The following is a 27,480-nucleotide window of genomic DNA, read 5'->3' on the forward strand; positions in this document are numbered from 1 at the left end:
CCCCCCCTTGACCCCAACACATATTGTATACCACTACTATCCTATCTATAGAATATTTAATGCATTTTCATTGTTTTACCTAACTTGCCTTGGAATCAAAATAAGTCATTGTCAATGAATTTCAATAAAGAGCCCCGACTTGAGAAAAAATTAACAACAACCTATAATACAGCATAGTGCCATCTTCAACATCCAAGGAAAGGATGGATCCTATTTGAGATTCATTCAAATAAATCTAAAATTGGTGGCCGATGGGATTTTATACAAATCATTGTGACATGCCAGAGGAGGTGCTATTGGGTCCCTAACTAGTTCGAGTACAGCCATATCTTTCAATTGTGGGGAGGGAAAACGTGTTATTTTACCCCCAAGCTACTCTGGCTAATTTGAACATATCCAGCAGTGTAAGTGGTATCTTTTTGGAAGGTATAATCCCCTTCTGGGAATCATTTCTGTGCCTCTGAATGAACAAAGTCACCACAGAATTTATGAGACACCTTTTCCGAAAGTGAAGCACTGAAACAATATTTTGTGGCTAATTCAATGTTACTGAGAGTGTGGTCCATGTCTAACCCACTTCAAGCTGTTCAAAGATTCTGCCCGGAAAAACAAGAGTCCAAATGGTGTCTTTGTGACATTACATTACTTGACACAAAAGATTATACTCTTCTCACAATGAATAGCAAGTGCAACTGAGATAATACGAATCTAACGCACTGTTTCTCATTATCCCTGAATTGTGTAGCTATTCAGAATTGCCAGTACTCTGTTACTACATAGGTAATACAACTGTTGTTTATCGGGAAACCTTCAGTCATTTACAGTAGGTGCTACAACATTCTCTGTCCATTGTCTTCTTTTCCCGAAATATATTTAATTTTTGGACACTAGTGTAATACAAAGAAAGTATGAAGAAAAATACATACATGTTAGCAAGCACTGGACATAATTCATGTGACTTGTGGCTACATCTATACCATATGTAGCTCAGGTGCAGTGACTCACTGGGGAAACTACAAGAAACAAAAGTGAATTTTTCATGAAAGAGTTCTTCTTCACACACACCATACTTCATCACATGCATGCAGTATACACTGAGGTGACAAAAGTCCTGGGACAGTTATAAGTGCTAGGGAGTTCAATATTCCAAGACCTACAATGTCAAGAGTGTAACGAGAATATCAAATTTCAGGCATTACCTCTCACCATAGACAATGTAGTGGCTGCCAGCATTCACTTAATGACCGAGAGCAGCTGCGTCTGCATACAGTTGTCAGTGCTAACAAACAAGCAACACTGTGTGAAACAACCATGGAAATCAATGTGGGATGTATGATGAACGTTAGGACAGTGCGGTAAGATGTGGCATTAATGGGCTATGGCAGCAGATGACTGACATGTGTGCCTTTGCTAGCAGCACATCAAGCTACAGCACTTTTCCTGGGCTTGTGACCTATCAGTTGGACCCCAGACGACTTGAAAACCATGGCCTGGTCAGATGAGTCCCAATTTCAGTTGGTAAGAGTTGATGGTAGCGTCTGAGTGTGATGCAGAGTCTGTGAAGCCATGGACCCATGTTGTCAACAAGGCACTGTGCAAGCTACTGTTGGCTCCATAACGGTGTGGGCTGTGTTTACAGGGAACAGACTGGGCCCTCTGGTCCTACTGAACCAATCATTCAATGGAAATGCTATGTTCGGCTACTTGGAGACTATTTGCAGCCATTCTTGGATTTCTTGTTCCGAAACACCAATGCACAATGTCACCGGGCCACTATTGTTCGTAACTGATTTGAAGAACATTCTGGACAATTCAAACGAATAATTTGGCCACACAGATTGCCCACCATGAATTCCATCAAACATTTACAGGCCATAATCAAAAGGTTGGTACACAAAATTCTATACTGGCAACATTTTCGCAGTTATGGACAGCTATGGGGGGCAGCGTGGCTCAATATTTCTGCAGGGGCTTCCAATGGTTTGTTGAGTCCATGTCATGTCAAGTTTCTGCACTACACCAGGCAAAAGCAGGTCTGCCATGATATTAGGAGATATCCCATGACTTTTGTCACCTCAGTATATTACCAACAACTGAGGTGGTGTGAAGAAGAAACAATTGTGCTGACAGATTAATCAGTGTTACCAAAGGAAAGGATTATTGGTCAGAAGAGTTGTGTAAATTTTTAAATCAATGATCACTGAAGACTGTGCACACTGAGAATGGCACAATAAAACACAATACTACAATTAAAGGCAGTGTAGGCACGTATGTCACATAGGTAGCGCAAACCACCTGAGAACACTGAGGTGTGTCAGAACAACTGATACAGTTACAGGCACTGCTTGGTGTCCTTTTCTGCGAAGAGACTGGTCTGTTCGCCACCTAATTTTTCCGGCTTCCTTTGTCCTAGATAGTAAAGTTCTAATTCAAATTGTTAAACCATAAAAGACACATATTTATTCCAAGCTTTGTGGTTGGCAACTCCAATAGATGTGCGTTCAGCACCCAATGCCCAGTTACGCAGTTTGTTGTCCATTTACAATGCTGCATTCTATTCCATTTCATCATTACAGAGCCTTTGTACTGACAATGGTAGTGTCACTCCTCCTAGAGTGCTCTGGTATTATGTTCCAGCAGAATAATGACTGATATCATGTCACTCCAACTGTCTAAGACAGACTTTTTGATCAGCAGATGCCGCTCCTTCCTTATTGATGACATTCACTTGATAGATGTCCCCCATATGACAGAATCAGTCTCCACACATGACCTATGGAATCACATCATAGCAACTTGGAAGTCACAGGACAACAAGGGAGCATACATATTTTAAAATCCCATGATACCCTATGAAAAACTTCTTGTTGCTACAACAGGTTCAATAACAACCAGTTCTCTTGGTAAAAATTTGTGAAGTAGTAATGAAAATAAATGTCTTGTCATTAACAATCTGTATATTAAGTGATTTTTTACTGGTTCCATTATTCTAAAGCAACACTTTTCTTTAACAGCTGTGGAATTTATAAGTGAACTAGTTATCCAGCACAGGTTGGGGCGCAGGGTACCCAAGTAATGAAAATTTAGAATGAGATAATTTTTCCCACGGGATTTGCAGTTCAACCGGCAATCGAATAGTTTTGCATACAAATGAACACAGACTTTAAAACATGACCAAATAAAGTTATCAGCAGGCAGATAGAAACATCAGGTTAAATCCACTCAATCCTTAACTGAGCAACTTCAGTGTAAATCACTGACAAAAAAGCACATGAGTTGGAACATTTCAGGAGAGAGGAAAAATACCTTGTTAACATTATTAGATTACTAAATGTTGGAAGTTGGGAGTGAAACTTTTTGTAAAAAAATTGTTATACTTACGATAGCACCAGCATCTCCATCAGGTTCATCAAAGGACCTTGCAGAATCTGAAAAATGAATTTATTATCAGTCTAACAGCTGCAAAATTGTCAGCAGACTATCCCCCCAATTTCTTTATTGTTAATAGCGTTGTTTCTCATCACAAGCACGTGCTAAGGATCTAAGATACAGTCAAGTCCTCATTCAGCCTGTAGCTGAATCTACAACAGCAAGTATTGTAAAATGCAATCCTCTAAACAGCAGCATAACAAGTTCAGTTGCAAACAAGCACCAATAAGAATCCCCCACCTAGAACAGAAAGCCTAACATCAGCAGGCCAGAGCATCTTCCTTGCAGCAGTATGTACAATATAAGCACACTGTGAATTTCATCTGATGCTACTTTATCTTTCACAAAGAGTCACATCCTCCTATTGGCAATATTTTTTTCCAGACCAACAATGAGCTAATCATATTTAACACAGATGCCATACTGTGTCCATAAAACATTTCAACATTCACACATGGCCCAGTAGGCATCTCAATGAAATCATTTGCTTGTCCTTTTGTGAATGGAGACTCCTCATAATACTCTGGACCATTTTATTTCCAGGGAACAACTGATGAATGGTCACTCACAACACTAATGGAATCAATGGAGAAATTCCACCACTAGTAATTCAATACACCCCAGAGTCCCCAGGATTATATTATGTTCTGCACTGGACATAGTAATCTTATTTTCAATATGATCAGTGCTTTCATTTTAAAGTGCTCATATACACACATCAAAAAAAGTTTTTAATGGGCTCGGTTCTGAGAGTTCCAGAACCTGTACAGAAAATTGGAATAGAGATCAACAGAAACATCATTTCCGCCATTTTTAGTGCTCATGAGAACCACACGTTGCATGTTGTACCACCATACAGGAAGACCTTCAGAGGAGATGGTCCAGATTGCTGTACACACTGGCACCTGTAATACCCAGCATCAAATCCTTTTGCATTGATGCATGTCTGTATTCATCATGGTATACTATCCACTAGTTCATAAAGGCACTGTTCATCCAGATTGTCCCACTCCTCAACAGCGATTCAGCATAGATCCCTCAGAGTTGTTGTTTGGTCATGTCGTCCATAAACAGCCCTTTTCAATCTATCACAGGCATGTTTGATAGGGTTCATGTCTGGAGAACATGCCGGCCACTCTAGTGAAGCGATGTCGTTATCCTGAAGGAAGTCATTCACAAGATGTGTATGATGGGGGCGCAAATTATCGTCCATGAAGACGAATGCCTCGCCAATATGCTGCCGATACAGTTGCACTGTCGGTTGAAGGATGGCACACACATATCGTACAACTATTATGGCGCCTTCCATGACCACCAGCAGCGTATGTCAGCCCCACATAATGCCATCCCGAAAAAGCAGGGAACCTCCATCTTGCTGCACTCGCTGGACAGTGTGCCTAAGGCGTTCAGCCTGACCGGGTTGCCTCCAAACACGTCTCTGATGATTTGATGATTGTCTGGTTGAAGGCATATGCGATACTCATTTGTGAAGAGAATGTGATGCCAATCCTGATCGGTCCATTCGGCATGTTGTTGGGCCCATCTGTACTGTGCTGCATGGGGTCATGGTTGCAAAGATGGACCTCACAATGGACGTCAGGAGTGAAGTTGCGCATCATGCAGCCTATCGCGTACAGTTTCAGTCATAACACAATGTACTGTGGCTGCAAGAAAGCATTATTCAACATGGCGGCGTTGCTGTCAGGGCTCCTCTGAGCCATCATCTGTAGGTAGTGGTCATCCACTGCAGTAGTAGCCCTTGGGCGGCCTGAGCAAGGCATGTCATCGACAGTTTCTGTCTCTCTGTATCTCCTCCACGTCCAAACAACACCGCTTTTATTCACTCCGGGATGCCTGAACACTTCCCTTGTCGAGAGCCCTTCCTGGCACAAAGTAACAATGTGAACAAGATCATCCTGCAGTATTGACTGTCTAGGCTTGGTTGAACTGCAGACAACACGAGCCGTGCACCTCCTTCCTGGTGGACTGACTGGAACTGATCGACTGTCTGACCCCCTCCGTCTAATAGGCACTGCTCATGCTAGGTTGTTTACATCTTTGGACAGGTTTAGTGACATCTCTGAACAGTCAAAGCGACTTTGTCTGTGATACGATATCCACAGTCAATGTCTATCTTCAGGAGTTCTGGGAACTGGTGTGATGCAAAACTTTCTTTGATGTGTGTATAACATAAGACAAATAAGTATATAACACAAATAAGTTTAAGAAAGACATCTGCCATTGATAATTTACCGCTTGCCAGTAAATTGGTAAATGCTGTCAGTCTCCTCGATAACCAGTTACTCACATTGTGAGTTACCTGCATATAAATCCAAAACTGCTTTGGTCAAATTGCAAGAGATCTCACTGTTCTTGAATATTACAATATTATGAAACGGAAAGTTTCTACTCATGTAGCAACTTTCCTTTTCATATTATTATTACACTCCATCCTGGATTTTCCATTGTTTGTTCTTGAATATTCGTGCATAAACACTCTAAAGGGCAGAATACAGATTCAACACTACACATAGAGCCGAAAGAATGCAGCTAGCATTTTGTGTCATGAAGAATTGCTATTGCATGGTTAATGGCTAATGGCTCACACCATCTTGGCTAAGATACAAACAGGACTTCTCCGGAAAGTGAATGAACTCATATTCAATTGAGAATATTGGACCTATCAACCTAATGAAATACATGTGTCATCTTTAGATTATAGCAGTATATTCATGTTCTGTCTAATCTATTCCCAACCTGTCACTCAGTCACTCATGAACCATACCTCAGTCTTCATAGTCCTTGCAAGCACAGAAGGTCTCTCACTAAACCCGGGACCAAAAAAACTAGCAAAACATCAAAAGTGAAGGGGTCAGCTGTTTCCATCATCACATTAATATGTGAGAATAAGGCAACTGAAACTGATGTTAAGTCTTTTCTAAAGAAAACTACAAATAATAATACCTAGTCATATCTCCAGTCAGGTAAACTGACAAGCAATAGCAGTATGGTAGAATGTTGAAAAATCACCAGCAAACAAGGCTTATTCCAAAGCACTCCTCACCTACAAGAATATGATATGGTGTGATGGCAAAATAGATAATCAAAAAATTATTTCACTGAGTAAACTGTTGTCCTGAGTAAAATGTACACCTCCAACTTTATATGGGGTGGTGGTGGTGGTGGTGACTAACCTATGGAAATCATATACTTTTTCTCTCAATCAAAGACAAAACACTCATACAGTGTCAGTGCAGGAAAGCTTCCGATATACTCTCCTCCCACGCAATATTATTATGATAGGTAATTACATAATCCAAAGAAATATCTGCAAAGATTAATGGTGTTCCTTGGTGGCACTCTGCAATGCACCTGATTCTCTTTATTCACATAGCCATACCTACTTGAAGACATTTAATCTTATGATGGCTTCAGAGGGAAACTTTAAATGTGCTAAGACAGGAAAGCTGTAATGTCCCTTGACGACATAGGTAAAACGTTGATTTCTACAACATCTTAGGCACCTGAGCCATATCTGCTGGTAAGGCAGATTATAACCCTGAACAGAAAACATTTAGTTGTATACCTCGAAGGTGTTTAATGCGAAGTGTATAACTGTGACAATTCAAATGTACCAGCTGTTGGTACAACTATTAATACATTTGTATTTCTTGCCTCAGCAGCTTTCAGGTACATTTTCATTAAGGATATTCACTATTTTCTCAGTCACTGTAATTGTCAGTGTTTACTTTTTATGATATTATGTGTGTGTGTGTGTGTGTGTGTGTGTGTGTGTGTGTGTGAGAGAGAGAGAGAGAGAGAGAGAGAGAGAGAGAGAGAGAATGTGCTAACTGCTCAGTCCTGTTTAAATGCCTTTTGACGACTCACTGCCTCTACAGTCAGTGAGCTGTTACTTTTGCTCCTTAAATTATTTACATTCTACTAGAGATTTTCATTGTCATATATATTTTTCTTCTTTCCAGACCAAAATGTTATTCTGTTGCCTGTGGACAGACCACTACATTACAGGACAGGCTACATGTGAAGGTTTGTATGTGAAGACTTTGTTGAAGGATGCAATCTGAAACTTATGAGAATTTTTACATTCTTGATCACACACTTCCGTGATATACATTATAGCTGTGTCTATCATCTACTGCTGCAACTTTCAACATTAAGCAACTATCAGGAACAGTGTAAGGGCTTCGGTTTCCAATTATAAATTTAATTACCCTCAAAGATGCTAGTTAACAAAAATAAAGAGAGCAATGTAGATAATGAACAATCGTGTGCACTGTTTACACTGTGTGGCACATTATCACTGCCACTTTCATCAGACTGTAGCAGAGATGCAAGGGTTCTTACACAGCAGAATACAGTCATAAGCTTTAAGGGTGTAAATTCCAAAATAGGTTGCAAACGATGCAACAGAAAGGTATCCTTTCCCACAACAGCAGCAACTTGAATGTCAACAGGGTGCTAAAACACAAGAACTTCTTGCAAAACTCAGAATTAAGTTTGGCCTTACCCAATTTATTTCTCTTCTGAAATGTTGAAGAAATCAAACAAAGGCATTTTTTGTTCTTTGATTTAGCAGGGAGAATCTATACAATGTTTCTAAACAACCTTGACAAAGAGGAATATTGTGGTCACTATGTGATTTAAGAATGTGCCTCACTTTCTCAGTCTTTCCCTCACATTAATGCACAGACAACATTGGAGTCCTTTCATTCATTTATAACAAAACAGTCTTCAAACACAGTGAGCCGATTATGTAGTAGTTATTTTTTGTGGCTCACTTCTGGGACCTAGTCTGAGACAGTATATAGAGTCAAATAACACATCTATCAATATTCACATCTCACAGATGTGGTATGATTGAGAGGAGGAGCAGTGATCCCAAGAGGAACAGCAGAAGAATAGATTTATATGGAGAATGTAACATGGTTAACCTTGTCATTCAATATGTAATGAAGTGATACACAGGGTTAGTCTAAACTCTACCATGGTTGTCTGCTGAGTGTTTTTATATACGGAACCTTGTTAGAGAGTAATGAGCTATGCCTGTCATCCTAAAATCCTTAGTGACACCACTGTGTGCAGAATGCCTGCACACCAGTGCAAACACATTTAAAATAGAATGTATATTGTGTTGGTAAAATACAAAATGTTTCCTTTGACTCGGGGTTCATTCTGTTCACAAAACATGTTGTACAGCAAGTTACTGTCTTACATGGTTAAGACTCCCACGAGACTGAAAAAAGCCAGCTCTGCATACGTAAACCAATCCATCTTGTATCACTACATATACACAACTAAAACTAATTAATAAACAAAACCCAAAACAACAGTGATCAGTTCAAATTGAAATTTGGTAGTGAGGTGGAAATAACTGTTTTGTAAATAGCAAGTACCAAGAATCAATGGAAATATTTTCTTTACAAACCAATACACATTCTACATCACATGTATCATTCTAAATCACATAAACTGTGTTCTGATAATCTCAGTATTTTATAAAGTTCTGACAGCTATGTGGCACATGATGTTATTTTTTAGCAATACAATAACCAACAAAAACAACATAAGCTGTCCTAAAGCAACTGATTGGATGAAGAGTGATGAGTATCATTACCGCCTTACGTGCCTTGCATCTCATTCTTACCAGTGGACTATTCTCACACAACTGGGATATAAGGTACAAACACAAAAGCAAAAGTATGTATTTTGCATTAACTGTCTCATTTCCTTCAAGCACATCCATCATACATTCCTATGATGTTTATATCAAAATTTTAAAGGATGAACCAAAACAGGAAAGCTGGAGATAAGATTTTTGAAAGTTGGGAACAGTAGGACTTTCATTCTATAGAACAGCTAACAAATGGCAGTATGAGGTGTAAATGTAATACACACAAGAGGAGTTGTGAAGATGGCTGCTCCATTGACGCTATGTGTAATGGAGACATTTTGTGTAGTTAAGGCATAAACCTGCTGAAACACATCACAGGATGTAATTGCCGCAACGTGATTCATGCATGGTACACTCAATCTACAAGCTGCAACACTTCTGTGGCAGAAATACCAGATACCGGAAGTGATCCAGACAGTAGTGAACATACAAATAAAAAAGTCAGAATGTAGTAGCAAAGGAAATCATCACACATGGTGACAGTACAGTCCAAAAGCATGCTGCAATCTGAAGAAAGTATTGTATTAAATTCTTAAAAATCAAGTTTGGGTTGAAAAAAGTAAAACCTAAATTGTAACTATTTTCCCTAGTTTCTTGTATTTTCTAGTTATCTACAATGTGCAGGGCATTTTGAACTCAAAATAATCATGTGACAATCTAACATTTATTGAAAACAATTTCTAATAAAATCTTATGTTCCTCAAATTTAGACATGTGCAATTGTTCCCTATGGTCTATGCCCCATTAGTGAGATACACCTCCATCGCCCAGAAACTCATCACAGGCAAAAGGAAAAAGCTTCTAAACTAGATGAGTGCTTAAATTGTTGGCCACATCAGTACTTATTCCAAAACTGTATTTCACAATGAAGAGATTGTTTCTAAATGCCTTCACTTTTCTGAACAAATAAACTGCAGTATCAATTAATGTACTGATATACTTTTCAGTAAAATGTTTCATGCACTGCTGTTTCACTTTTTCTCGGTCATTTAATAAACACAAAATGTTGATATTCTCATAAACACGATATGTTGCTATTCTCATAAATAGGATGTGTTGCTATTCTCATAAACACTAAATGTTGCTTTTCTCAGTCCCGATTTCAGCTCTTTTCTTGTCTCATATATTCCTGGTTACTATGTTTTGAGTTATGCTGTTCATAACTACTATAAATGTTGCACAGATTTGGTCCACTAACAATGTCACTAGATACTGAACAGATTATTTGATTTCTTTGTTCATAGCAAATATACTCCAACCCCCATTAATCTTGGAAATAGTGATGTTAGTCATCAATTCTGTGAGGCCACAGAACAAGACTGTTGATGCAACCCCTCTCCCCGCAGTTTCTCTCATACAATGTTCCACTTATTAACCACAGTCAAGTCCAAATCCAAAAGCAGGATCATCAATGAAGTACAACACTTCACACTGAAAGCACATTGATTAGACACCAACACAAAGACAGATCAGAACTGCCTCCAGCATGTAGTATGTTCTTAGTTACATGAACATCAAATATTGTAGAATATGCATGGATTAAAAACATAAAAATTTTCAAGAACCTACTAGACATGATAAACAAATATTTGATAGTGATTGGAATTGAATTAGTGACCCACAGGACATCAGCTGGCAATGTTAACGTCTACTCCACGCAGGATGCAGCACAGTTCATGGCATTGCTCCCTCTGCTGGAGAAACGGTGATCTGCTGTTTCAGAAGTTCTCACTGGAGCCAATAACAGCACCCTAGATCTAGATCTTATCACTAGTCCTCTGTATGGCAGCTCTGGAGGATCCTCAGTTTCAGATCACATTGTCACATCCTCTCCACTACGATAAGTGTCGAAGGTAATCTCTCCCATTGTCACTTTGTGATCTTTGAGTAGGCTTTCAGTTTCCTTAAACAATGAGCAACCATTGTTGATCTGTGCCTCAGAACTGTAGCAGCACTTCATACAAAAATATGGAGATGTCTCTGTACTTTTGTCTTCTTGGTGAACGGTCATAACCCTGAACTTCGTACATGACATCTGGCAAGGGACGAAGGATATGATACCATACAAAGTAGCATTTTAGTAACATTTCCGACAGTCCCACTTTCCACACTAGCCTAAAAGTACATAGCAAGTTTCCCAGGCTATACATCATGGCTGTTGCATGGTGTTATAGCTCTCTTCATCATTCCACAGGGCATCCAAGGACTGTATGGGAGCAAGCTGCCTTGCTTCTTTGGTCCTGGTAATGAAGCATTTCACAAAGTCATCCCGAGTATCACTGGTTAAAACAAGAACAGTATATCACTTGTCACTTAGGCTTCACAAGTATGGAGCAGAAAGAATGGTGTGAAGCCTGTAGTGTCTTGCCTTGCTGTTTTATGTGCAAATGTCGTTATGAGCAGTATCCTTATCTCAAGCTCTCTATTCATTGAGAACATATTTGCCAATGTCTTATTAAAGCATTTCCTGAGGACATTTGGCTGTAAGTGGTAGGTAGTTCTCATCCTGTGATTCATGTTACAACACGAAATTATTTCTTATACTAGTCTCGAGTGGAAAACTTTCCCATGATCAGAGATCAAATCTGTGCTTTAAAATGATGTCTTTTACAAGGAACCTTGCAATTCCATGAGCTCTGGCAGTCAGCACAGCTTTCGTGACAGTATAGATGGTGAGGCAGTCAGTGCAAGACTATTATTCGTCATTTCCCCTTAAAAGACTTGGGGAACCTCCCTAAGAGGTCGCTTCCAATCCGGTTGAATGGCGCTACTGTAGACAGAAATGATACCAGATTCCCTGGAGGTAACTGCAGCATTTGCTTCTAATGTTGGCATTCATGGAGTGGCTCACATAGTGCCTAATGGATCAGTAGAGAGCTGGCCAGTGATATCAGTATCTGATTCTGTTTAGAGTCTTCACGAATCCCTGGTGAATGGATGTTGGCATGTCATGCAAATACTTCAAGCTAGCTGTCCATATATGAACTGGGATGAGAAGCAACAATTTCTGCTCCACTGGATCACAGTTCCTCTTATACAATGTTTCATTTACTAATTTTTGTCTCCTTTGGTACAGTCCTCTACCTTTGAGGTTTCTATAGTTAGCAAAGCTGGATCTTCCCCCTGTTCAACAGCAACATCACTTAATAGTAGTGATGACTGATATTTATCCGTGCTGCTGCGTTGCTTCACAGGATTCCTTGACAGGCAGCTGGTGGACTCGTGTTTGCATCTGATTTTGTATACCACTGTGACATTACACTCCTGAAATAGTGCCCATCTCACCTGCTGACCCAATAAATCCTTCACACTCGTCAGCCAGTATAGAGAATGCTGGTTCATCACAATGATGAATTGTTTGTAAAATATATATGGCCGGAACTTGCTGATGGTCCAAACAACTGCACAACACTCTTTATCAGTTGTAGAGCAGTTCCTTTTGGTCTTGGAGAGTACTCCATATGCATAGTCTATCATCTTTTCAGCACCTTACTGCATTTACACTAGAACTGTACCTATTCCATTAATGCTAGTGTTGGTGTGAAGTTATTCAGCCGGCGACACCCTATACAAGCACTGGCTAATTTGTTTCTGATCCCTGGTCTTGATGTAGTATTTTGCCATGTGCCATATGGTATTTCTTTTCTCCACTCTAGATCAGAAAACATCCAAACTTGACACACAATGGCTAACATTTGTCAACGTTGTTCCTCTGTTAGGCCAGATCCTATTGGTAGTTCAACAGCAGTGTCCTCCACTGCATAGTTTGTTAATAGCAGCAAAGCATGATTCTTTGTCAATGGTGCAGAGCTGAATATCGTTGACTGGTTTGGCTGTTTCTTCGCACATACCTTTAGGGATGAGTTGTCACTACTTGTGACAATCAGTGATCCACCAACATTGTTCTTAACCACAGGCAAGGTTTATGACTGCCGCTGGAATATAGGTTTCTTCTGTGAATCTGAGCAGCTGCTTGCAATCAACAAAAGCTTCACTGTTTAACTGAGGATATAGATTCACGACTGGAATTTATCCATTAATGATGGTGAGATAACAATATCTTCGATGGCGAACAACCACCCAAGCAATCTTTGTTGTAGTTTCATCAATCTGGAGCTCTACGTCTTTCAGAGTCAATGGCTGCTTGTGATGTCTGCAAGAAGTCTGATCCAGAGTAACATTATGAGGAGATTCTATTAAAACAACACTCAAAGGGTTGTGTTCCATTATTACATTACTAACAGTTATTATAGCAACAGAGGTTCCTGTCAGTTGGATGTATTTCCCATTTGTGGCCCTCAGCACAGTCACTTATGTATTAAGAAATACAATCATCTTTAGCTGTCAATTATAAGCAGTCACCATTATGAAAAAATAAGCCTGAGTCGACTAGTACCCAGATAGGCTGGCCGTTAATGACACCAATGAGATTTCCTGTCATCTTGGTAACGGTCAATCACAGAGAGTTTTCTCCGAGGTGGCCTCACCTCTGTAAGTGGTTGCCTTGCTTAAGTTTTCCTGAGGTCAGTGGCAAGACAAGCAGATGCCATCTCTGTACAGTGATGGGGAATGGCTATGACATGTTAAGGAGCAACCTCATCCAGGGTGTGATGAAAAGGCTTCATCCCACATGTTGACTATAATCATCTGCAGCTGACTGGTGTGAATACGACTGTTGAGATGGTTGACGTCTTGTGACACAATGGTCATTGAACACTCATCATCTTTTCTCTGCAGTAGTGTACAAGTCTGTGGCATCCACAGTGGAAATACACTGGTCAGGAGTTTGTTGTACCTGCATTGGCTGGATGCTGGGTGGTTGTTTGATGGTTGCAGCATACGCCTGAGTTTGTCGAGTTCACTCTTCACAGCAGTAACACATCACTTCCATAACATCCATACAACGTCATGTTCCATGAATGGACTTTTCATGATTATTCTGAAGGAAGTGTCATTGAAAGGAATGTTCACTTTACTTAACTTTTTTATTTACCTGGCAATCTTAAAGTTGACCTCGTCGTCTTACTTTCAGGATATAACTTGGGTCTCCAGGTTTGGCTGTACAATAAAATATACTATTCCCAGGTTTGTCAAGTTGATGGTTTGTTGGAGGTCAAATAAAGTAGTTTTTTCACTAAATCTTCTGTATTCAAAAATTCGTAGAAACTAGTTCACAAGAAGCTTTTCAAAAGGTTCCACAAGAGACTTTTTTCCACCAACATATGTTGCTACTTTATACAACCATCTTTCCAGCACTCCATCAAACAAGCACTCTTCCCACCAGATGCTAACAAGTAGCAGTACAGAGAAGACATCTGAGGTAAAGAAATTTAATTGATTTACATCATTGTCAAAGATGTTGTTTCGATTACCTGGTTTATAATTTAACATATTTTGGTAACACAGAGTTACAGATTTTAATACAAAAGCTTCAAAAATCATTCAACAGTTCAGTATAAAATAATACATTTTAGTTAACACAGTTTTGTACGAACTTTTTTACTTATAAATGAAATTACTGATACCCACTGCTATCAATGTCTGAAGAATATGTATCAGGCTTGACTGCATCACTTGGCACATTTGATTGGCAGTGGAAATTGGTGCTAAAGATAGATACACCTCTTGCTCAGTGTTCTTTATTACCTCGTGGCATATGGGATAGAAATTCATGGCTGCTATCTCTCGCTTACTCAGTCAGACAGTTCAGGCTGCACATAAACTGCTGTACCTCTTCTGTCACTACCTAAAATAGGAGTGAGCCGAGGTCATGGTGGTCTTCTGCAATGGCCATAGGGACTAAATTCAGGGGTTCATCATAGCTCTTTCGTCCAGCTCTATTCTGTAGCATTGTTTTGATGTGCTGGCATCACTGGATGAATTCCTCTGTTGATGCGACATGCTTTATCAGGAAAACTTTGTACATAGCTTCTGCACATCTTTTCATAAAATATGATATTTTGTGGAGTTCTGTCATATTCCAGTTCACAATGTGACGTAGGTCCAAAACATGCTACATGTAGGACTACATAATTTTCCCATGACACTGAACTCTGTTCATTTGTTGTTCTGCTAGGCAGACTGACTGCAAATGTTTTCTTCAGTTCAGCCTGGAATTTGTCTAAGCTATCAAGTTTCTCTTCGTTGTTCTCGAGCTACACCTGGACTGTATCTTCCACATAAAAGTACACATCTGGCAAACACATCATGTCATCCCTCCTGTTGTATTTGGTAACTCAGTCGAATCTTTTCAACCATTTCGTCAAGTCCTTACCAGCGTCCCTGGAAGACACTGATAGAGGCTTGATGTGCAGGTGACTTACTGCTGTTTTGGAATTCAGTGTACAGATCTTAGGAACAATGTACTGCTTGTATTCCGATTCCTATCCATGCATGCAATGGCTTTTACATCGCCTAGTTAGGGAGACAGTGATGTAGATGTTTTGAAATACCGGGTGTCTCCACCAAACAATGTCACATTGTAAACCACAATCATGTCGAAATCCAAACACAGGGTTGTCAGTGAAGTACACATTTACCATTGAAAGCACATTTATTATGGACACCACATACACACAGAACAGAGCTACCTCCTAAACAGACAGTGCTGCTACTCACACAAACACAAAATATTTGGGAACATGATAACATTACACACATAAGTAATTCTGAGACTCTTCTAGAAATCATAAATACTAAATAACAAATATTTGCTGGTGATTAGATTTGAACTGGTGACCCACAGCATAGCACACCACTCAGCAACACCAACTGCTACTCCACATTGCATGCAGGACAATGCAGCATTGTTATCAGTTTTGGTTTAATAAGACTGAGCTACAAACTCTTCTTTACCCAGCCTTAATCTGCCACCATTTAATCTATATCCTTTTACGCAAATGAACTATCATATGTGGAGCAAAGATGTGATTTATTTTTCTTAACCCAAATGAAGATGAATTTAACTACAGTTTCCACATCATCGTGACATACTCCTTTCTCCTAATAACGGCAGAATTTTCCATTTACTACCAGCACTAGGTTCTGATAAAGGCATGGTCAACATAAAGGGCTAGAATAAATCAATAATCATTATGTAGAATACAACAATGTAACCTCTCAATAAAAATTAATATGTTTCTTTATCACTAACATACTGCTGATTGTGTTTTGAGAAACATAGCTGCCAAAATGGGATATGCCGATTCCACATACATTGCCAACTGGATGGCAGTGACCTGTTCATTAGCAGCTTTGCACATTGACCTTACTTATTCAGCCACATTTGTACCTCAGTCTGCATACAAGAGAATAAAACAGGAAAAACTACTACTGTTACATTGGAGGTTTTGCTTGTTGCTTCTTCTGGAAGTGGCTTCTTCCTCACTTTTCATGACACCCTACAAGCTCACATGCCGTTTTTATTAGGGGCTTCATACAACATATTACATACGCTTCAGGTTTTTGTAATATAGTGCGTAATACATCATAGATTCCAACATTTATAAGGTACTTTCATATCTTAAATGGCACAAATTGATTGAAAGCACACTGGTGGGGAAAACTTAAGGGTGAAAGTAACTTTTGCATGATGTGTCACTGTCAAGTAATATAGCTCCATGAAACTTAGGCCATACATAGCAAGTACTGCTACAGTAGAGAAGGTAGCTGAAATAAACATGAAATGAGATGAGCAGAAATAACACTAATTCCAAGACAATAATTACACTGAATTCACCACAACTGGTGACAGTCCCCTGAGCATTCTAAAGGTGGGACATGGTTCTTAATACGGTGTGTGACCATCACGGATAGCGATGCTTGCTCTGCAGCATGCTCCGATGCTGGCCACAAAGTTCGTAAGGACTTCTTGCAGTAGAGTGTTCCATTCCTCCACTAGCACAGCTGACAATTGCTGAATGGTTGTTGGTGCACATGGAAGTGCTGAAATACATCTCTCCAACACATCCAACAGAGCTCAGTGGGGAAGGGGAAGGCCAGTCCATTCACCAAATATCCTCTTGTTCAAAGCCCATCTCCAGAAGCAGTTTCCGCATAGCCTGTTTGGCCAGCCTGTCTGCAAGTTCATTGCCTGGGATGCCGACGTGTCCTGGGGTCCAGACAAACACCAAGGAACGACTGGACCATTCCAGGGTATAGATGGACTCCGGGATGGTAACTACCAAAGGATGGCGATGGCGAGGGTACACCATTGAGGTGTACATGAATGGACCTCGAGGAGAGGTGGTAAAGGCAAGGTCTCCAGTTCAGTCAGAAGCGATCGCACATGAACTGCAGTCGTTAGCCCTGATCTGAGCCGCCTATGCAGGAGGTGAACCGTCGTGGTGGTGAAAACAAGACAGTAACTAGGATGGTCAGGAGAGCTATGAATGTGTGCAACGTAACTGGCGAGCAGTTGTGCAAATCGAATCTTCAATGGAGGGACTCCAGCTTCCACCAGTATGCTGGTCACCAGACTCGCCCTAAAAGCTCCTGTCACTAGGAAAACTCCACAATGGTGTAAAGGGTCGAGCAACCGCAATACTGAGGGCGCCGCCGAACCATAAATCACACTCCCATAGTCAAGGCGGGATTGAACATGGGCTCTGTAGAGCTGCAGCAGCATGGAGCAATCTGCACCCCAGTAGGTGTTGCTCAGGCAGCGTAGGGCATTGAGGTGCTTCCAACACTTCCATTTAAGCTGACGAAAATGAGGAAACCAAGTCAAACGAGTGTCAAAAACCAGACCTAAGAATCGATGACAGTTAGTGGATCGTCATTAAGGGAAAGTTTTGGTTCTGGATGAATGGTACGATGCTGACAGAAATGCATGACACACATCTTCACGACTGAAAACTGGAAGCCATGGGCTAGATCCCAGGACTGCGCCCTGTGGATGCCTAGCTGTAGGTACCACTCAGCAACACCTGTACTGATGGAGCAGTACAAAATGCGGAAGTCGTCTGCATAGAGAGAATGTGAGACAGATGGCCCTACAGCTGCTGCTAGACCGTTAATGGCCACTAAAAATAGACATACACTCAATACAGAGCCCTGCGAGACTCCATTCTCCTGGATATGGGGGGAACTATGAGAGGCACCAAGTTGGACACGGAAAGTATGGAGCGACAGGAAATTTTGGATAAAAATCGGGAGCGGGCCTTGGAGACCCCACTCCTATAATCTGGCAAGGATATGATGTTGCCAGGTGGTGTCATACACATTTCGTAAATCAAAAGAGACGGCACCCAGGTGTTGGCATCTGGAAAAGCCTGTTCAGATGGCAGACTCGAGGGACACAAGATTGTCAGTGGTAGAAAGACCCTGACAGAAGCCGCTATGACATGGAGCCAGTAGGCCACGTGACTAACCACCGACATGCCATACGTTCCAGCAGCATGGAAAGAACATTGGTGAGGCTGATGGGCTAATAGCTATCCACATCAAGCGGATTTTTACTGGGTTTGAGCACTGGAATGATGGTGCTCTCCCGCCATTGCGATGAAAAGACGCCGTCGCACCAGATCCGGTTGAAGATGATGAGGAGATGTCACTTGTAGTCAGATGAGAGATGTTAAATCGTCTGACTGTGGATCCGATCTGGCCCAGGAGCTGTGTTGGGGCAATGTGCAAGGTCACTGACGAGCTCCCACTCTGTAAATGGGGCGTTATAAGATTCACTGTGGCATGTAGTGAAAGAGAGGACTTTCCCTTCCAGCCGCTGCTTAAGAGTGTGAAAGGCTGAGGGGTAATTCTCCGATGCAGAGGCTCAATCATGGTGCTCAGCAAAGTGCTCGGCAATCACGTTTGCGTCAGTAGAGAACATGTCATTTATGTTAACACCGGGAACACCTGTTGGGGGTGTGGTACCCGAAAACACGTTTTATCTTTGCCCAGACTTGGGAAGGTGACGTATGGCACCCAATGGTCGAGACGTATCTCTCCCAATACTCCTGCTTCTGTCATCAGACAGGTTGGCAAACGCAAGCATGGAGCCGTTTAAAGGCTATGAGGTGCTCCAAGGAAGGGTGACCCACTGTAGAGCTCGCCAACGCTCCTGAATAGCTTCAGCGACTTTCGGTGACCACGAAGGGACTGCCTTTCCCGGGGGGGCACCCTAAAGAGCGAGGGATCACGCTTTCCGCCGCAGAAACGATTGTTGTAGTCACCTGCTCAACCATCACATCGACGTTACCACGTTGGGGAGATTCAACAGTGGCAGCAGATGTGAAAGTTTCCCAGTCCGCCTTGTTTAATGCCCATCTGGGCATGCGTCCATGGGCCTGACACCGGGGCAGTGACAGGAAGCGGTCACTACCACACAGGTTGTCATGTGCTCTCCAGTGGACAAATGGGAGAAGTCCTGGGCTTCAAAATGATAAATCAATGGCCGAGTAACTGCCATGAGCCACACTTAAGTGTGTGGCGGCCCCAGTGTTTAAGAGGCAGAAGTCGAACTGAGACAGTAAAGTTTTGACATCTCTGCCTCAGCCAGTAAGCATGGTGCCACCCAACAAAGGGTTATGAGAGTTAAAATCTCCCAAAAGTAGGAAGGTTTAGGGAGTTGAGCAATCAGTGCAGCCAATGTGTTCTGGGGTACTGCACCATCTGGAGGAAGATATACATTGCAGACAGTTATTCCCCACATTGTCCTTATCCTAACAGCAACAACTTCAAGAGGGGTTTCAAGGGGCACCGTTTCACTACCAAGTTTAGGACATAAACGCAAACTCCATCTGACACTCGATTATAGTCACTACGGTTCCTGTAATATCCCTTATAGCCACGGAGGGCAGGTGTCCGCATTGCTGGGAACCAGGTTTTCCTGGAGGGCAATGCAGAAAGCAGGTGTAAAGCTTAACAGCTGCCGTAGCTCAGCCAGGCGGTGGAAAAATTCGCCGCAATTCCACTGGAGGATGACGTTATCGTGAGACTGGGAAGACGTGGAACATTCAATGAGGCATTTTATGCCTCAGAGTCACCCGCTGCCACCGACTTTTTGCCTGAGTAGTCTATATCCATTGTCTCTGAAGGTCCGGCGAGATCTAAGTCCTCAGTAGATGCCATAATCTCCACCTCATCCTCAGACGCAGAACTTGTAGGGCTTCTTTGATTCAGTCTCCGGGACTAAGGAGGACCATGAAGCCCTATGACCAGCTACCTGTGGCTGCTTCAGCCACTAGCAGGTGTCCACTTTGCCACTGGTAGGAACCTGGGAAGGTTCCCGTACCCAAGGGACCCCTTCCTAGAGAGAGGAGCCGAAGAAGACTTATAATTCTCTGGCTCAGAAGTGGGGACTGATGTCCCCAACGGTTGGGTGGGTGGGTGGGTGGGGGTGGATGTGCTGCTCCCGAAGTAGGTGGTGCAGGAGCAACCGCGAGGGAAATGCCCCCACCATCAAGGGGCCAGATGTAGTCTTATGGCTCTGAGAGCTGACTGGAATTGGTGCAACAGATGGGGCTTTAACAGTAGTTATAGGAGCAGCATAAAATGTTGTCACACACACGGAATGGAGCCTTTCAAATTTCCTTTTAGCCTCAGTGTAGGTCAGTCAGTCCAGGGTCTTGTATTCCATTATTTTCCTTTCCTTCTCTAGGATCCTACAGCCCAGCGAGCAAGGGGAATGGTGCTCTCTGCAGTTGACACAGATGAAAGATGGGGCACACCGAATATCGGGATGGGACGAACAACCACAATCTCAACATATGAGGCTGGTGAAGTACAGTGGGAAGACCTATGGCCAAATGTCCAGCACTTAAAGCACTGCATCGGGGGAGGGATATATGGCTTGACATCACAATGATAGACCATCACCTTCACCTTCTCAGGTAATGTGTCACCCTCGAAAGCCAAGATGAAGGCACCGGTGGTAACCTGATTATCCCTTGGACCCGGTGGACGCGCCAGACGAAATGGACACCTCGTTGCTCTAAGTTGGCGCACAGCTCGTCATCGGACCATAAAAGAAGATCCTTGGACCATATTTAAGCTCTTATGGGGTATGACAGTAACAGAAACATTCCCCAGTTTGTCACAAGCGAGTAATGCCCGTAACTTGGCAGAGGAGGCTGTTTTTATCAAGACTGACCCAGACCACATTTTGGACAAGCCCTCCACCTCCCCAAACTTGTCCTCTAAATGCTCTACAAAGAACTGAGGGTTCATGGACACACAGGATTCCACATCAGCTCACATACATACTAGGTACCAGGGAGAATAGGATTCGCTGCCATTCTTAGCCTGGCGTTCCTCCCATGGTGTGGCCTGGGAGGGGAATGATTTTGGGTCGTACTTCTGTGCATTGAATTGAGCCTGTGAAAGCTTAGAGACTGCTCGTGTTTGATCACCAGCAAAAGACGATGTACTCCGTTTCATCGCGTGTCATCAGTGTGGTCAGGGGGCTACAACCAACAGGGTACATGGCGGCCCCACCACAACGGACTAGCTACCGTGCTGGATATGAGGTGCAAGGAAGTCCATGGTCACTGTCAGTGCAGAAAGCGACAGTGCATAGTGCATGGTGGAAAATGCACCCAGGAAGGTGTCCTCGCCCCAGAGATGGAGAACGAGGGGGACTGCAATGTGACGATGAGAAAGTGGGCTAAAGATCTCAATGCAAGGTGGACACGATGCACCATGTAAGGCGCCCTTCCCCCCAATGGGCTCGCTCTTTGGGAAAATTTAGAAGATGGAGGTCAAACCCTATCGGGTAGCATCACATAAAGACCGAAACGTGAGACTCCTTTTAGTCACCTCTTACGACAGGCAGGAATACCTCGGGCCTATTCTAACCACCGGACCCACAGGGGGATTTCCCATTTGAGTTCCCGAAGCATCTACTTAACACTAGCATGTTGTTCGAACCTACGAGTAACATAGTAGTCCATCCCTGAACTACTTTGATGTCTTCCTTTTGTTTTCAACTCTTCCAGTGTTTCTCTACACCACAGATGCTTGTTCCTACCAAATCAGTGCATGCATTGAGACCACACTAGGTGCAACGCCATGCTGATATGTGGGCTCTTACTGCCAAATTCTTTGTAAATTCGAGTCCAATTTGTAATCTGTAATTGCCACAATAAGATCACATAATCTCTCAACCTGGGAAGTCTTGTATCTTTTCCTTCTCTAGATGCTTCACCTTTTTTTGTCAGGCAGTGTATTTTCACTGCAGATAGAGGTTCAAACCATCTGTTCCAGATAATTTTTTAAGAAAGATGTTGTAAAACATTGTTTGTTATTTTACTTCACCTGTCACTTATAATTTTTTTTTATCTCATTGTCTTTCCTGGTGAGAAGTTCTCAACTCCAGTTAGGTGGAAGCTCATTTCAGTGCCTGTCACTTCCATCATCTTTTGGCAGTCAAGGTGACTTCTGTGTCATCCTTACATAGTTGGTACTAGGGATTGGCGTATCTGCTACCAGTGCCTTGGTGCAGCTGAGATGACAAAGAGGGTAGGATCTGTAACTGAGCATGCTGGAAATGACATCAGTCTTCCACGTATACCCTTGCAGCAGTACTAGGAGGGAATGGAGAGCACCCAAGCACAAAGTACACAGAGACAAAACAGTGCCATCTCCATACAAGAAGATGATGCAAGTGGTGTTCTTGTAAACAGCACACTTTTTTTTCTGAGATATCATCAAGCTGCAGACCTGAGAACTTTGTATTACAGGTTTATAATTCTCCCTAAAACTTTTATGGAGTGGCTAAAATTTTCTTCAATTATTATGGCACACCTTGGGTACAGTGTGTTAACTGTAAGATGGCAGAGTTGTGAGGGGAGTGCGGGGAGAGGAGGAGGCAAGCGTTGACTGGCGAAGGGAGAGGAGCCGTTGGGGAGGGGACAAGGCGCGTCTACCAGCTGCAGTGCTGGCACTACAAATTGCGCGTCATGCTTACACAAAAGCAGACGAAAGGCTTGGAAGTAAAACTCGCTTTAAATGTTGTTCGTAAACAAAACTGAAATTGTCATGTACATTAAAATCTATATATGTCTACTATGCGCTCCCCCATGTAGTGACACCAACGACACTTTCTTCACGTAAGTCACCCTTCCTCTGCCAACATTTATTAAACGTTATATTATTATCAATCCACGATTCATCAAGATAAAATATTTCTCTGTCTGCTTCCCTGAAGTTCTTCATGTCAACAATGAAACAAGATTGCCAGTGCACAATGTCTGGACGTTCTAACAACACATTCCTCTTGTTTTCCACCTTACGCCATATGAATCCCATAGACAAAAGTACTTTTCTCAGTGAGACAATGCTCCACTTCCAGCCTATTTTGTCGTGCAAAACTGGAAGCAGTGTTCGCAGGCTCGGCACAATCTTCCGCACTGAATAAAATTCCGCTATCATGTCGTGAATGACACGCTGGTTGAAATCATCGATCATTACTTCGATTTCTCCACTTCTTTTCCTAAGTTAAAAGAGAGAGAAAGATTTATAAGAAAATGCCTTCTGCACTGCATGTATTTTTTTGAATTTGGAAATGTACTGTAATATGAATGTGTTTCGAAATAATACAATAACCAGTGGTGTTTCCATACAAAGAAATACAGTAGCTAGGAAAAATGAAATATAAGGTAATTCGAACGAATTAGGGAGCTCCTTCAAAGTGATCGCGAACAAAAGATCTGAAATGGAAACTCAACTTTTCTTGCCAGGCGTTTGTGGTGATATGCCAGGATGATTCTTGGAAAACTGTTTGAATCTTCCAATGCTATGCATGCTTTGTCCTGTGTATGTAGCAGCTCTCACTGAAGATTTGTAAATGGGGTGAAGCAATTTTTTCTGCTCCCTTTCGCAGCATTCAATCGCACGCAATATAATTTTGTGAGCATCGCTACGTAATACTGATTTACTTCTAACCGTAGGCCTACCAGTAGGGGTTGTTGGCGACTCCCAAGATGGGCCAGCAACTGCCTCTTCACTCATTTTGATAATGTTTAGCACAACTGCACAATAAAAACACGCAGAACAGTACAGTGCAAAGCAATAATGAAGCAGACGACAATGGCAACCTTGTACAACACAGTCAGCTACGTAATGTTGGCAGCAGTCGAAGCTGCGTGCCTACCGAAGCCTCCCGACGTTTACCGACTTCTACCGATTCAGGACTAGGGAGAGGTCTGCCATCTAAACGTTTACACACTGTACATATGTGCCAGTGAACTGAAGTTCTATTTGAAGTTCTTAGTTCTGCCAATGAGTCCAAATGGAAACTACAACTTGTATCCTGCTTCACATGCTGACTCAATTCCTAGCTCAATTAACTTAAGATTCTTGTCTGGTGCTATAAATATACCACCTCCCAATTCATGGAGATTTTCGGCACTGTAGACAGAAAATTCATTAGGAAATCACACTTCAAGGACACAAAAGCACCTGGCAGAGGCCCTTGCTTTGATCAGTAAATGTATACAAGTGAAGAAAGGCAACTGTGCGTAAGAACTTTAATAATCTGGCTTTAAAAGTAACTTCCTTTAGTCTGTCCAAATATAAAGGATATGGTCATCTTTAGTAGATACGGAACTGATCTGATCCACTCTTGGGTGCAACACTACTTTCTGCCACATATAGTTTGGCACGACTGATATTTGCTCAGATCCATAATGGTTTTGATGCCTATGAACAGCTAGGCAAGTATGCTGGTTGGTAATGGTCAACAGTGACAATGACTGTGGAATACAAAGAACTTCTACAAATACTGAACCAGAAAAAAAGTGTTACCTAACTTAAAAGTGGTGACTCACCAAAACCACAGTCAATGTGAAATCTGGCAAATGATATAGACAACAAAAGCATGCTATGTTTGTTGTTCTTTCCGTGTCTCAGCCTAGTCACATTTATAGACACATTAATCAGTTGAAAATATAAAAATCAGTGCAGTGTTCTCCATCCACTTCTTTCGACATCCTACCAACTGTTTCAATGATTGGCTTAGAAAATTCATTTATGGAGCTATTCAAGAATGTTATGGTCTTACATCTTCATTCTAAAGACTGCAAAAGACAACTATCAGATGATGCATACCTGGAATAGAGGCATCTCCAATAGCATGAGGTTATCATGCAAGGAGTCCTATCATCTGGACTCACATTGGAAGCAACTGAGAAAATACCTTAATTTTTATCCACATCATGCGATAATTCATCATATGGACTTCTTAATATGACCACTGACAACAATTCTTTAGCAATTCACACAGTAAAGCTGAGTCAAAGTGTGAAATCCTCAGCAGTGCAGCTGAACACACATAACGTGACACATCCAGTCATGCACATTGTTCAAAAAGTCATTTTCCTGTACATAGGCCAATTCACCCTATTGGGCACCTATTTTAGAGCAACCCTTTCAGCAAATCTGTCTCATATCTGAATTATTCTGATGTAGTGGTTAATCAAGTGAAGTTTATCTCCTACTTCATATTAAACAGTGTCCATAATGCAGAACAACAAACACATCCGCTCAGTGTTTCAGAAGGAAAGGCCAGTATTATGGTAGAATGGCCATTTGAAGCACAGACGTTCACGCAGACATTTGTTAAATTTTGAATTCTTCTCACTAGATATTTTGATGGAATGAACAACGAGAAACAATTGCTCACTTAACCACCCAATATATTTCTGTTGAGTAATTTACTCAAGAGCACTGTTTTAACATTCACAGTTTACAAGCTTTTTTTATTATTTATATTTTAAACTGTCAGTCTTGGAAACAGCCTGTCAAATGTGTGTATGCTTAAAGTTTACAATCAACTTTAAATAATTCACAATAAAAGAACAAAAAGCAACTATCACCTTCAGTGTACTTTTCTACTCCCAGTACATGTCACAACACTCGTCTCGCTGCTTCACTATGCACCTTTATGAGGGTAGTAGTTATAATGATGCAACCTAACACTTTATCTCGCACAAAGCATCTCACTGATAAACAGAAAGTATCTGATATGAAATAGTAATAAACATAAGAAAATTGTTTGATGATGATAAAAATTTTCAAGCATTTACCTCAGGAACCATTAAATATACAGCATATGTTTATACAAACATTTTTGCTGCAAAGGACTATTTATGTTATCTCCTTGAAAATTTATCTTCTCTCCTGATAAATGTGCCCTCTACTGTACTCATAAGATATAATTATACCTTCTATCTATATAATGGCGATGCCGCATTTCTCGACAACAGTGCACCACATGTCCCAGACATCCACAGTGGAAACATACTGGTTGGTTATCCTGGATCCTCTGGATGTCAGTCTTCCTTGGTGCCCAAACAGGTTTCTCATGTGGAATTGTAGGAACGTAACTCCACCTGGATCTAGACTTTTTTATCATTTTAAAGGGAAATGAAGGACAAGAAATTGGGTTCAATGTCTGTTCCACTTCCTCCCTTATGACCTCTTGAAGCGTCTTGGGTTTTTGCTCGCCATGCAATCCAAGTGCCTTCTGAACTTCCTCTCTCACTATCTGGCAAAGAACACTTGTGAAATCAGTTGCTTCCTCCATCACAGACATCGATACAAAGTTTGGAAGCCGTTCAAACTTTTTGTGTGTAATTCTTTTTGGATGCATTGTCTTGATATACTGGGACCATTTTATGAAGTCGTCTGCTGTCGAAATCTCCTTCAGGATTACGGCTTGATACATGTCCTCAGCAACACTCTTTATGAAATGTGCAACCTTATCTTCCTCCTTCATTCTAGGATCCACCATTTTACACAGCTCCAGGACGTCTTGAATGCAGGATGCTGTAGTTTCTTCTGGACGCTGTGACCTGCACTTTAATTTATCTTCAGCCTTCCACTTCTGTCATTGTGTGTTGCCGAAATAATTGCGCAGTTCCACCTGGAATACTTCCCAGCTTGTGAACTACTACTCGTTGTTCTCATGCCATTGCTTGGCAGTGCCCTCCAAGTAGAAAAATATGTTAGCCAAACACACGGTGTCATCCCATTTGTTAAATATGACTATATGCTCATAAACCTTCAGCCACTTGTTTGGATCTTGGCCATCATCACCAGAGAACCTGGAAGGATGTATCGTGGTGGCACACAGTTGCTGTCATCATAACGTCTTCTTCTTCTGTCTCCGATACATTGCGGTCTGTTGTATATGGCTCGAACTCACGTTTCTCGCCACATAAACGGTGGCTCTGTCGTGACATGATGGGAGCCACTGTGTTGTCAATAATGTGCACTATCACAAGTTCCAATACCCAGAGTCTCCACCAGAATAATGTCATGTAGAACAAGGTGTAATTAGATGAATGACGAACACTAACTTCACTTAACGAAGGTATATTCAGCACTTGCACATACAAGAGTGCGGAGCAAACAACACACAG

The 27,480-nt window shown here is 41.7% G+C and overlaps 1 protein-coding gene across 1 annotated transcript in view; it reads right to left on the minus strand.

The window, feature by feature from the left end:
- The window catches only part of LOC126471122 (CLIP-associating protein 2-like), a 231,815-nt gene that overhangs the window by 169,554 nt on the left and 34,781 nt on the right, over positions 1 to 27,480 (minus strand). The window contains exon 8 of the mRNA XM_050099204.1: positions 3,382 to 3,428. Within this exon, the coding sequence (XP_049955161.1) occupies positions 3,382 to 3,428 (47 nt within the window). The remainder of the gene's footprint in view (positions 1 to 3,381; positions 3,429 to 27,480) is intronic.

Source organism: Schistocerca serialis, chromosome 3 (assembly GCF_023864345.2).
Source record: "Schistocerca serialis cubense isolate TAMUIC-IGC-003099 chromosome 3, iqSchSeri2.2, whole genome shotgun sequence".
NCBI classification, from domain to species: domain Eukaryota; kingdom Metazoa; phylum Arthropoda; class Insecta; order Orthoptera; family Acrididae; genus Schistocerca; species Schistocerca serialis.